Genomic DNA, 13,552 nt, shown 5'->3' with positions numbered 1-13,552 from the left:
AAGTTCGAGGTGGACTCCGGCGCAGCCTGTACTCTGATCAGTGAGGACACGTTCCGAACTTCATGGCCATCTGACGCACCCGCCCTGCAACAAGACGACACGCACCTGCGAACGTGGTCAGGACAGAATCTGCCACTATTGGGCTCTGCCAACGTGCAGGTTAACTACAACGGCCAGACCCATACGCTACCTCTGCTTGTTGTGAAGGGCACAGGATCAAGCCTTCTAGGGAGAAACTGGTTTTCTCCACTAGGCGTGATGATATGCGGCAAACATCAAAACGCCGATGCGCTAAGCCGTCTGCCACTAGACGCAACTGTTGACGAACCATTTCCACCAGGAGACGTTCTGATGTTCGAAGCACTGCCAGAACCTCCGCTTACAGCAGGCACAGTTGCAGCATCTACGCAGAAGTGCGCAGCTCTCCGGCTAGTTTACACAGCTGTTCAACAAGGCAACGTGCATAAACTCAAAGGGGACAACTTCGACGCTTACCGCAGGCGAGCTACAGAGTTGAGCACCCATCGCGGCTGCATCATATTTGGGTCCCGAGTTGTGATGCCGAGAGAACTACGCGCACAAGCTATGTCTCTCATCCACGCCGGACATCGGGGCATCGTTGCAATGAAAAAGTGTGCCAGAAGCTACATGTGGTGGCCTGGCATTGACAACGACATCGAAACAGTGGTGCGAGAATGCAAGCCTTGCCAGAGCAGCCGGAGCGCCCCGCCGAAAGCTCCTGTCCCAGAATGGGAAAAGCCAGACACACCATGGCACACACTGCACATTGATTTTGCAGGACCAATTGAGGGCTGCACTTTCCTTGTGGTCGTAGATGCCTACACAAAGTGGCTTGAGATAAGGCAAATGGGACAGACGACTTCGGCAGCAGTCATTGACAACCTCCGATCACTATTTGCAACGTTCGGCCTGCCGCGCAAGGTAGTGTCGGACAACGGAACACCGTTTGTGTCTGCGGAGATCCTCAAGTTTTATCGCGACAACGGGATCTCATCAGTTACATCGGCCCCCTACCACCCAGCGACAAACGGACAAGCCGAGCGCTACGTAGCCGAGCTAAAACGCGCCCTTGAAAGAGATCAGACAGGCTCGCTGCAGCGCCGCCTTGCGCGCTTTCTCTTCAAGCAGCACACGACGGTTCAGAGCACAACAGGCGAGACCCCCTCGAAAATGATGTTCGAGCGTGAAATGCGAACCCAGCTCACAGCCATCCTCCCCGAGCCAAAGGCAGAGACGTTCCGGGAAGAAAAAGCAATTCCGCGCTGCGGCACGCTTAATGAGGGGCAGCGCGTCCTCGCCCGACAGTTTCTGAAAAAGCCACGCTGGGAGGAAGCTACAATTGTCAGACGCATAGGCCTGCGCTCTTGGCTCGTCAACATACATGGCACAGTAGCACGCCGACATCTCAACCAGCTGCGTAGATTTACGACGCCGTCTGAGAGCTGTCCGCCAGCGGAGAGAACACGTGCACCATTTTCCCACATAGCCTGGCACCTCTTCCCGGAAGAAGAGACTTCGCCCAGGACAGACCTAGGAGACACAGCGAACAACAGCCAGCCTACAAGTGTTTCTCCCCCGAGCGCACAAAGCCAGCGCGCCTCCACGCGTGAGCGCCGACCCCCTGCACGATACCAGGCAACTTTCTAAGGGGGAAGGAAGTGTTGTGTCCCCTTATTGCTTTTGTGTGTGTGCGCCCCCTCCTAACGACCACTCGCATTCCCCTCCTAACGACAGTTCGCATCCTCCTCCTAACGACCACTCAATCCTCCTCCTAACGACACTTGCCCCTCGTCGCACGCTGTCACCAGATGCCCCCCCACGGTGCGCCCCCGCACCCTCCTCCTGTTCTGGGAAGCCACTCCCTCCCGTGGACGCTTCTCAGCTCCCTCCTTTCTTCGGGCGGCCAGTTCGGCTCCTGCCTCGGTCGACGCTGGTCGCACCCTCTTCAGCTTTAAATAAACGAAGTCTAAAAGTACCGTGTGCGTCTTTCGCTGCATTCAACACAGCGACCGGACACGACATTTCGTTAATGGGGTTTAACGTCCCAAAGCGACTCAGGCTATGAGACACGCCGTAGAGAAGGGCTCCAGAAATTTCGACCACCTGGGGTTCTTTAACGTGCACTGACATCGCACAGTACACGGGCCTCTAGAAGTTCGCCTCCATAGAAATTCAACCGCCGCGGCCGGGATCGAACCCGCTTCTTTCGGGTCAGCAGCCGAGTACCATAAGCACTGAGCCATCGCGGCGGCTGAATTATAAGCAATTAAATATAAGCATAACCATAACTAAATATTACCTACATTAGTTAATTTTGGTGTCTAACCTGTTCTACTCATATAGAGGATTCCAAATATTTAATTCGTTTTATGATGCCTCATTAATTACTGAGTTAAAAGCGTTTAAACATAGTCATGTGACTAATTAATTATGGCGTCCCAAAATCAGTGACGTCACCAATCATCAATTTGATATACTAATGACGTCACCAATCAATCACCAATTGGGCTGCTATATCGATTTATAATGAGGGCCGACATCTTGAATTCCTCGGACTTAGAAAGACTTAGAAAATTTCACCCAGAAGGAAGGTGGTAGCGGACCCCAAGAAATCGAGAAACGTGATGAATAAGAGCTAACGTTCTTAAAAAAAAAACTGGCGACTTCGTGCCGCTTAATACCTTTCCCTGTTACCTTTATGCATGCATTTTCTTTGAGCGGACCAAGGTTAGAATCGCATTTATGTCCCGCTTGCTAACCTATGGCTTTTCTGATTATGACATCGTGTTTTTCTGGTGTAATCATAATTGCAATTGAAAGGATCAGGAAACTGAATGGAATCACACAATTGCGAACGCGTCTTGAAATAAATTCATTCTACTCCGTATGAATACTATAGTTGGCTTGGCAGATATCCGTGCCCATAATAAATATAGCCCTTCTTTTTATTGCATATTGCCGCGAATATTTGTAGTGTTTGTTTGTTCATTCTTCAAAGCTGTCGGCACGCCGCTTTATCACTTTGTTTGGGATGCAAGACACGCCTAGATTTATCTCGATTGATCGCATCCAGGCGGAGCCGATTCTACGTTGTTCCAGAGTGTTCTAGTAACTTTCCAAGCTTTATCTCGAAGGTTCGCTATCAGCTTTAAAAAGAGCACGGCCGAGAGCGGCCGGCATCCTATTCGATGACCGCCGAGCATGCTTGTTGCCACGCCGGCGCCGAGTGATTCAGTTCAGCCCCAATAAAATTTCGTTTAGGAGCCATTCTTGCTGTTTTCCGGTTCACCGGACTGCAGTCCCCACTAAGTGACAATATTGAATGGATTACGAATTTATCCAGCTAATAAGCTGTAATCGTCAGAGTTATGTTTCATATGAGTACGCTACACATGTTAAATATATAAGGACACCATTTGTGCATGTCTTTTTTTTGCAAACAAACCAAAGGAAGTGTTTAAATTTTTTTAGACTTAAAGTTGAAATTTGAGAAGGCTGCGTCTGTGTTGTGAGGAGCGCACTGTAATGCTGGCATTTGCTCCGCTTGCGTCATGCAGGGCGTTTATATTTTATAAAGACAGCTGACAGAACAGTACTCGCAACAGGCATTTTATCGCTTGCACGTTTGAAATAGTATAGTAATGAGATCGACCGAACGCCGCATGTGTTAGCACAAGGGCATATCAAAATGCATTGCAAACACGCAAACTTTTGCGCTAAGCAGCAAAAAGTGGACAAAAATGCAATAAATATCCTCGAATATATCTGAGGCGCGCAATTAAAAGTCTGCTGTACAATTACATCACATCTGTGTAGCTGTACATAGCTGTATCACTATAGTAATTTGTCATTATGCCGGCTTAACCAAAAAACTTCGGTGCGTTACTAGAGCACCTATCTACAAGTTCGTCTAACATTACTGGGTGACTTTAGGCACTCTCGCAAAAATATATTAGAAAGCACGTTCTCAGAGATCAACAGGTGGAAGGTTCCGAAGAAAAATTGAAAGTGATTGAAGCCTAGGAATAGATACGTCTGAAAATTTGTGGCAGATAGTGAAGCAGCTCATGTCAAAACACCGGCGTCTCTATGGTCAAGGCAGTCGACGTGTCGACGTTGCGGCAGTAACAAACATGCACACTGAAAAGAAGTCTGTAGCACTTGTACTCTAGACGCTTCATGGCATACCACAGATCATTCATCTCCTTGGCAGTCACATGATGGCCGTAGATGGCTTTCTTGTAATCGCAGAGCGACGACAGCTTCAAGTGGTACGTGCCAACTAGGTGAGTCCTGGCGACACCCGCTCGCTCGGCGCACATTCCTGTGAGATAGCTGTCTTCGACGTGGAAGAACTTGACTTGTCCGGTGGCCCTGTAGAGCAGCTCCACAACCTGACCTCCAATGGCGTACATGCCTCCCGTTATGTAGTCCGGGAACATGTCTCTGGAGAACTCCTCGTATGATATGTACCATTTGTGGCCTGGCACGCGCACAGGTCTGTCGCGATGCCTTAGTTCACCGTAGATAGCATCCTCAGGTTGTCCGTGCATAGCTCGGTAGAAGTTTGCCAGATTTGGGAAGGTGTCATCGTCGATCTTCACAACGAAGCGAGCCTGCGGACAATGAAGTGTCACCCATCGAAGCATCATTACCGTCTTCAGTGTTAAGTTTCGGTATGAATCTAAGAAGTCTTCTTGTACGATGTCACCGTACTGCTCCGACTCAAATTGCAAGGCACTTTGCACCTTCTCGTTGCGAGGTCTGCCAAACAGAAAAAGCACTCTGTTTCCAGAAGACCTCCTCGCATCATTAGCCCACGTGCGCCGGATGACGCTGCGAGCTTCAACGTATTCAGGCGCTGAAAAGATAATGAAAATATAGTCGATTGGCACATCTGCAGGGCAAACACCTATCGGGTTAATGAGGTAGTTGTAGGGCTTGTTGTACACTCGCTCCATGGGTATTCCTTGCTTCGCAATGTTCGGATCTGGGAACCATCTCAGGGGTGTTTCTTTGAGGACTGCATTGATAAGTGGTGTGAGCGTGCAGAGGAAGAAGCATACAACTAGAATCAGCAGAGCAGCGCCGGCTACTATCTTCAGGCGACGCCGGAACCACCTTGGAGGTTGAATCGGGAATGTCTGCAAGCACAGACGAGGTTCATTAGGTTCTGCCGTCACGACAAATAACTATTCTGCCAACGAGCTACTTAATGTTATTAGACGGTGTTTACGTCTGTGTAAAAAAACTTCTCAGACGTGATTACTTCCTTATATCGGGCGCCTTTCTGCAGGAAGCTATATCATGTAATAAAAGCTCGTGTGCGTCAACTCGCAACTGCTACCCTATACAAGTAAGCAACGTTATTGCTACAAACTAGAGAATATCAATTTTTCTAACCTCCACTGCTAATTATTTCACAAGAGTGGCACCGTATCACTACTTTTAGAGCCTAACTAAACTCACTAGACACACCTGACCTTCTGCACATTTTTTTAGCGATAGCAGGCTGATTGTAGGATTAATGACAAGAAGGATACACTGACTCGTACCTTTAAGGAAGGAAGCTTACCCGGCCACTGACTCCTATTAAGTTTGCTCTGCGAACCTCCGTAGGAAGAGCATTGCGCCTTTCAAAACTGTGCGCGAAAGGCAGCTCACGCCTGCGGATATTTGGAGATGATTCAAAATTCCTTTCCTCCATTTTCTGCACGTTTACTTATCTGCGCACAGCACAAACTTATGGGTCGGTTATCTCTGCGGCCACGTTTTTCAACCTAGTAAACAGTGACGAACCTTCCACCGCGAAGCCAGACGAAAACTGAGGGCAGAAATGTGAATCTACCTACTTGGGCAGACAAAGCTCTACGTGGAATCTAAGTGTTTCCGGGCTCACCAATAGGCTATTTTTCTGCCATAAGTCAAGGCACCCTGACAAGATTTAAACGCTGCCACAGAACCATGGAGTAATAAATTTAGGAGTGCATTATGCATTGTTGCAGTGCTTAGTTGTATTTATGAGCAGACTGGGGCTGCCATCAGCTTTCCTGGCATAAACTACTCTCATTCGATTCAGCGGTGTGAGCGCAGATGCACATGCTTTGCTGAAAAAAATGGAGGGCTTCTGAAGAAAGCAGCACGGAGTCTCTGTTGGAGCATAAGCAAATTGAAAGCACAACGCGAAGATGCAGTGCCACATGGAGTGGAGTTCACAGGTCTATGCAACACCACTGTATGAACCAGCCCCCAGTTTACATGGGAACAAAATGGGCAACGTAGGATGGAGGACTGCGAGTTTGAACACACTAGTTTCACATCGACAGCTGTTAGTTTCCCGTTTCCCGATACGGCGTAGGACGCCGTCGGAGTTGCGGAGTGGAGGGGAACGCGACAGAAGGAACGCGTGTGGAGACGGACCAAGTGGAGAGTAGGGGAAGGCTACGCCCACTGGTCGACGCCAGGCGTCTGCGAGCGCGATCCTAGCTTCTTCGTCTTCACCGCTGCCGAGTGAATCGTTTTATGGGATGAAGTGACGCGCTAGGAATACTAATAAATCCCTTTAGTGACACTGCTTTCGATGTCATGGACATAGTAGACCTTGCAGACGAGCAAGGCCTGCGGAAGGCGCGGCATCGTGAACAAGCACGCTGAGCCCGCAAAGAGCCAGGTCTTCGTGCAACTGAGGCTGTGAGCAGGAGCTCTAAGACAAGATCAAAGTGAATGCGGCACTTAATAAAAATGACTAACTTTTAATTAGAATATTAACTTTTAATGCATATAATGCTAACGCAAATAAACCTACTTGATGATAATCATATTTTAACGGCTACTAATCTTGTAAAATATAACCTTGGAGTTTTTCTGTTCAGGCTGTTAAATAATCAGATTCATGTGGCTGTTATTTCCAATGAATTCCTCATCAATACGAACAGAACAAGATTTGCGGCAAATCAAAACCTAATTTTTACCAAAAGTCTGGACTAATTACGGAAACAAACAGTTCATTTCTCATAGTTTCTTTTTTGGAATAGGCTGCCACCTTCCTTAAAACAACAGAAATTGCGCAGGTTTAACTCGAACCTCAATAATTTCGTAATATCGAGGTATAACGTGAACTTAGTGTCTTTTTTTGTTGAGTCTTTATACTCCTGATTTTATGTGTTTGATTATCATACCTCATATATCTCTGCCTGTTTTAATATTTTTGTATGCGTTAGGCCCCAAAAAATCGTAGAATGTTGTAATACTGCTGACTTTTGTAAGAAATGTGGGGACTTAATCTTGCTGTACCGATCTCAGAAACGCTGTTTTGTTCTATGTTAAAGTTTCGTCATTGCTGCACTTTGTTATGAACAGTCTCATGTCCATCACGTCCAGTCAAAATAAAAACGATTCTTATTCTGATTCTGACTGGCATTGAGGCAAAGCGACATAAACGAGCAGGCCTTGCAGAGCTTGCTGCTGAAGCAGGGGCAGAATAAGCGGTATGACTCTTCTGTACGTTCAGCCGCAACCGAGGCGGAGGTACATAGACGCAAGGATTCTTCAATACGCGCCGCCAAAACTGTTACAAGGCGGTGTCAGAGTCAAGCGAAACCCTAAAAGACATCGAAGGCCTTTACTCTAAGCAGTTCAGAAATAACATATGTTATTGTGGTTGACCGGTGTACTGTCGATGTAATTCACTTCACAGGTGGTTACCATCTATCACATTTTTTTGACGTAACCTGGGCTGGAGTACTCAAAACTAAAATTTGCAAGTGAAATTCAGGGGGTGTTTCCTCGGATCCACGAGCCGCTGAACTGTTAGGTTGTGGAAGAGACCACCAGTGCGTAGGAACTTGCGGGTGATGGCGTTTTATTCTTATATCAACGATAATTTTCACAGTCCGCTTACTGAGGCGAATTCAATGCCTACTTCCTCCGCTCCGTGCTCGTTCTTAAAGACGAGTTGCGCACGCATAAAAGACAGACACAGGAAGAACATAGGAAGACGGAAAGAGCGCAACAAATCTAGTTGATAGTTTGCGCTCTTCCCGTCTTCCTGTGTTCTTCCTGTGTCTGTATTTTATGTGTGCGCAACTCGCCTTTAAGAACAACTATGCACCGACTAGTCCAGCAAGGAGCATGCTCGATTCAGTTTTTATACCTGCATGGCCTGGGTAGCAAACCGTACGTCAAGACTTGTTAGCCCCATTGACTTGCCATCATGCTTTGAGTCTTCTACAATACTTCATGGGCCTCGACAGCCGCGGAAGTCATCTCGCTCATCCACTCAGCCTAGTAATAAAAGGTAATATTGGCTCGAAATCATTCGCGTACACTACTGGCACAAAGAAAGCAACCTTCCGCCCTTTTTCGTTCAGTTGTACTGAGCAACTTTTGTGATTCATGTTTCTGTGTAAGGGTGGCGCAATCATCATATTGGCGCAATTCATCAATCGTCTACACATCGATGTCGCTCTTCACGGTCGATAAATAATGCAACGGAGTGATCGCGTTTACATCTAGCTCTGGGGTGCTATCGCAGAAGTACTTTTCTGATTCCACACGGAGCTCCGACGAGGAAATTTAACCTTGGGCTTCAGTGGTCTTAGCGGCTGAAACGGTTTTCTTTATAGCACGGCTTTACTGCAAAAGTACATTCTTCGAAGCTGAACAGACCAGATTGTAGGTTCTAGGTTCTTTTCGAACACCTCAGCTATTTAAGGCTCTGTAGGAATGCGTGGCGAGCAATTTTTAATTTTCTACGATTGTAAGCCGTAACCAGAGAGACTATTTTTTTTCCCCGATTTCAGGCTTTCATGTTCCCCTGTTTTGTTTGTTCCAGGAAAAGCTCCTTCTGAGAGCTCGACACGTGCACAAAAATAAAAGTTGAAAACGCAAGCGCCTGGTGATAGCCAGCAGACATGCAGTGAAACATTCTCAATCTGGCATCCCGCCGCCATCTGCCGTCAGCCCACATCTGAGCGTTGCGTCGCAGAATACTGTGCGGCGCAAAATATTTTTGTTTTGTTTTATTTTACACTTCATACAAATCGAAAGAAGATTTCAGAACGTTAAAATACCAACACAACTCGATGCCACTATCTTCACTTTGCTGGTTTTTCCGTGTGTTTCGTAAAAGCAGTGCCGGTGTTTTTTTGATGGTTAGCTGTGACGCACACTGACAACAAGAAACGAAAGTTGTTGGGCCAGTCTGGTCTAAAGAACATAAAGCAACCAACGCGGTATGCGATCATACGCGCCAAGTAACTGAACACCAGAAGAGTTTGTGGATGGCGACAATTCAAATACTAAAACTAAGGAGAAGTATGACGCCGGAACGTTTTTCATTGGGGCTGCAGATGTCATATTAATATTGCGCAAAAGAGTGCAGGTTTTGCAAGTACTGCTTTACTGAGAAAAATCCCGTTAGGCTTCAACATTAGTTCGTTTCCCTCGTTTTCGGTTTATTGCCCATGACATTCGTCTTCTCCGGCAGTGGCAATCACAGTCGGCTACTTAAGATAGCTGAAAACAAAGTGAAGGCTAAGCTGCTATTTACTGACAACTATGTCCTCGTAAATGTCCGCAGAAGAAGTATCTGCAAATTGTATTCGCCGAAGTCACTGATACCCTGCCTGTTTGTAATCAAATTCTGTAGGTGTCAAAGCCCATGAGTCACGTCATCTAACACACATACGGTGTCACGACAGTAACAACAGTCCGGGACATTATTACGGTAACTGTCAGTGTGGACAATCACGCTACCAGCGTCACGGTACCAACGAATCGTCGTTGTGAAATGGCAGCACATAATACTTTTTAACGGGAAACAAAAGTAGAGTTATAAAATTTCAATTTATTAAACATGCAGAAGTTCTCTGCCTGTATTAGATCGCTGCCACCACATTCTGAGTTGATTTGAAAAAATTTGCGACCCTTAAGGCAGATTTTCATGGGCTCAAATAGCGTTAAATTAAACTAAGTTTCGGCAAGACAGTTTCGCCCGAAGACATGTTAACGGGAACTACGTTATGTTGAATGAAGAAAGCTGCATATATAAAATAAAAGAAAAGAGCTCGCTTTTCGATTAGGCGTAGCTTTAAACTGAAGGCTTGAAGACAGCGTCAAAAACCGATCTTGCCGAGTGTTCTATTTTCTTTTTAAAATAATCACTCGCTTACCAGATGCTTTCAGCTTGTAACTGCGCTAACAACCCACGTTTTCTTTTCCCTGCTAATTTTGTGGGGCGAGTTTTCCTCGCAATAGAAACTGCTCTGAAGATGTAGGCTGCAGTAGCATGCCAGCCTCATAACCAGGCAGACCTCTTCTTTATTCATTAAAGTCTCTCTCTCTCAGAAGATGTAGGGGCGGAAGATGAGCTGCTGCCTTTACGCTCACAGGCTTAAAATTTCAATCCCAAGAGGACTGCTTCAACTTGATCTCGCTCCAATTTGGGTTGTTATTTTCTGACAGCCGACTAATTTTATCATGCTTTCAATTCTAAGTCGCGCATACACTTTATTTGTTGTGCTGAGTCGCTAGTCAATGTTTCTGTGATCGATAGTTCGCCGCCTTGTACTTAACTTCACTTCTATGTGGGGCTGTTCGTCAAACAAGGCTAAATAAAGCACACTGGGTGAACAATGTACTTAATATCCATAGTCGCGGCTTCAATGACGCAAGTAGCTTAAATATACTCGCCATGTATTTCTTCCTTTGAACTGCGTCCTTTATCCGACTCCACCTGTGTTTTTGCATCACAGCGATGGACCCCTTGGCTGGAATTCGCCATTCATGTGTGCAATTCTGGGCGTCGTCTCCAGTCTCGACCATGCTACCCTTGCAAAGGAAGACTACAGTGAGACACCCGAGCTTTGAGCACATTTCTTCGTAAATTTTTACTCTATCTTGTAAAACAAGTTCTACGGGAGACTAAGAACTGTGTACTACTAGCCATAATAAGGGCCACTGCATATATTACAAGATAATATATGTCAAATCACACCTGGATTTACATAGTCTTGTTGAAAATGCGATCCTAAGCGTGTTCTGAGTTTCACTAAGGAATGTTCTACCTTAAGCAATATCCTAACAGCGAGCATACCACGCATTTTAAAAGCACCTTACACATTGCATTAAAGGCTGCACGGAATTTTATCGGACAAATCTCTGTTCACTATGAGAAGTTCACATGACCACCATATATCTTACGATTTCATTTTGTTGGCCTTTATCCTAAGTTGCATGCACTTAATCGATCTTAAAAAGCCCGGAGCTTAACAGTTATGTCCAGTCCATTTTCAGGAAAGAGAAAACTAAAAAATCTAGCGTAAAGATGGGTTGCGCGAAAGGTACAATCACATGAAAGAAGACGGGACAAGCGCCAACAACTGATTTATCCAAGGAACAGTCATTTAAATATATGCCTGTCAGCGCAGGCGCACAAGGGTATCACAAGCATATAATGTAAAAAAAAAAGCGGTTTACGTCATCATGCTTTAAAGGAAGTGTGCCTCTCTCTTTTATGTGATTGTCCCTTTTGCGCAACCCATCTTTACGCTACAATGAACCGACTAGCCCAAAAACTAATCTCGCAAATTTTTACTAAAAATATTTCTTTATCGTCATTATTAGCGTTCTTTATTAGGTTCGCTATTATTTATGAATTGCATGACGGGCTCCAAAGGGGAACGCCTACGCCTCAATTTAAAGACTGCGTATGATATTAGCGAATTGACAAAGTACCTGAGATCATATTTTCGAATATTCGTCAGTTTAGTGTTCCCGCTGCCTAAAATAAAAAAAGTATGCTTAGAGAAGGTACAAAGCTGTTGACAGCCTCTGAGTGCATTTCAAGAGAAGCTGGCTTCTTGGAACACGACAGCATACCGTACGCACCTAAGTACATAGACAGGAGGAGTCCGTGCTTTCTTGCCGCCTTCGCAGGGCGATGCCGGCGCTTTCGTAGTAGAGAAACGTTTGACGGCGCAGCTGGACACTCGGTCGTAAACGCTCTGCGATAAAACGCCGCATGGATCGGGCCGTTAATTAGGAAAGACAACGTCAACTATACCGGTCACGATACCCGGTCACGACATATTGGTCCTGTACCCACGCGAGAAAGTTGTCCGGGAGGACAGTTGACGAGTGCCTCCTGCTAGCGAGTTCTTTTCCTGACTTCTTCTCAGGAAGTGCTAAACGCGCGAACGCTGAAAAGAAAGGAATTTTCAATAGCAAGTACTGTGACACGTCGTCAGCGAGTGGTTAGGCCCGTTTAAGAATCCATTAAATCAGATAGTCACTAGTTTGGGTTTGTGGTTTTATGGGGTTTAACGTCCCAAAGCGACTAAGGCTATGAGAGACGCCGTAGTGGAGGGCTCCGGAAATTTCGACCACCTGGGGTTCCTTAACGTGCGATGACATCGCACAGTATACGGACCTCCTGCATTTCGCCTCCTTCGAAATGCGACCGCCAAGGCCGAGATAGAACACACGTCTTTCGGGTCAGCAGACGTGTGCCATAACCACTGAGCCACTGGAGTCGAAATAGTACCAAGAAGGCGTTGCAGGGCAGGGTGGTTGGGTTGCGGGGAATGCCTTCAAGAAAGCCACGGGTATGTATGCTCGGGCGGTCTCCGGTTGGGGTGGCAGCACTCTGCAGGAGAGTTGAAGGGGCCAGTATAACCAACGATGGGCATGGTTTCTCGCTTAGAGCTGGTTGTAGTAATGGCAACGTCGTATCTCTGTCGATAAAAAGTAGCTGCTGTGTTTTTTTCTTGGATACGAGAATGCCTACCAGTAGCAAAGGTTCCATCTGGGCAACCCTTTATCTGTGCGGTGTAGCGTTAGACCACTCAGCTGCGGCTCGAAGCTTAAGTGTGTGTGGACACTTTGGCTAAGAGCCCCGCAGCATAAAATGCGGTAGCCGTGCTTTGAAAATGCCAATTTTTGGCGCAGTTTCTGTTTGTTTCGACAGACACGGCATTAAAGGATAGAAGAAACAATTAACGTTTGATTAGAACCGGTTGTAAAAGTTTATTGTAGCTGTGGATTCTTCAAACGTCGTGTTTTCGTCATACAAAAGGGCTCTGATTTTTTGTTCACATGGACGCTCATTGCTTATACTTGGTTTTGGAGAAATTGTTAGGAGAGGCACTGAGACGTCGCTGCATTTGACCTGTGCGGAAAATGCTCTAGGACCTGAATCCTGTCGAATAACCCCGTACGTTATATGTACTACCAGATAAGCAACCGAACCAAAAAGCGAAGAAATACGACTTCTGCCATTGACGTGGCCGCAAGGCAAATACAAGCTGTCCAAAATTCGTGACAGCGAAGTGACAGTGAAACAATGAATTTTTGGCTTAACCAGTGCAAAACAGACGTGCCTCCTGAACAGTTTCAGAGGCACAAAGCTTCAAATTTGTTCAAAACCCTCCCTCCCACTTACTTCGTACAGCTTCTCCGAAGCTTTCTTAGCTCTATGAATACTCACAATTTTCCACCCTCTTTCAATACTCTACAAATAATTCTGTTTTTC

The 13,552-nt window shown here is 46.2% G+C and overlaps 1 protein-coding gene across 1 annotated transcript; it reads right to left on the bottom strand.

Annotated features, from left to right (window-relative positions):
* Window positions 1–3,555: 3,555 nt before the first annotated feature.
* LOC149340600 (beta-1,3-galactosyltransferase 5-like) lies at window positions 3,556–12,295 on the bottom strand. The gene is made up of 3 exons (XM_089549432.1): window positions 11,911–12,295; window positions 10,714–10,846; window positions 3,556–5,165 (listed from the first exon to the last, which is right to left on the bottom strand). The coding sequence occupies exons 2-3, from the start codon at window positions 10,843–10,845 to the stop codon at window positions 4,092–4,094; spliced, it is 1,206 nt and encodes a 401-aa protein (XP_089405558.1). The 5' UTR covers window position 10,846; window positions 11,911–12,295; the 3' UTR covers window positions 3,556–4,091.
* Window positions 12,296–13,552: the final 1,257 nt, after the last annotated feature.

The sequence above is a fragment of the Amblyomma mixtum genome, chromosome 6 (genome assembly GCF_055824585.1).
Source record: "Amblyomma mixtum isolate Tamu chromosome 6, ASM5582458v1, whole genome shotgun sequence".
NCBI lineage: Eukaryota > Metazoa > Arthropoda > Arachnida > Ixodida > Ixodidae > Amblyomma > Amblyomma mixtum.
This window is presented reverse-complemented; position numbering and strand designations above follow the sequence as displayed.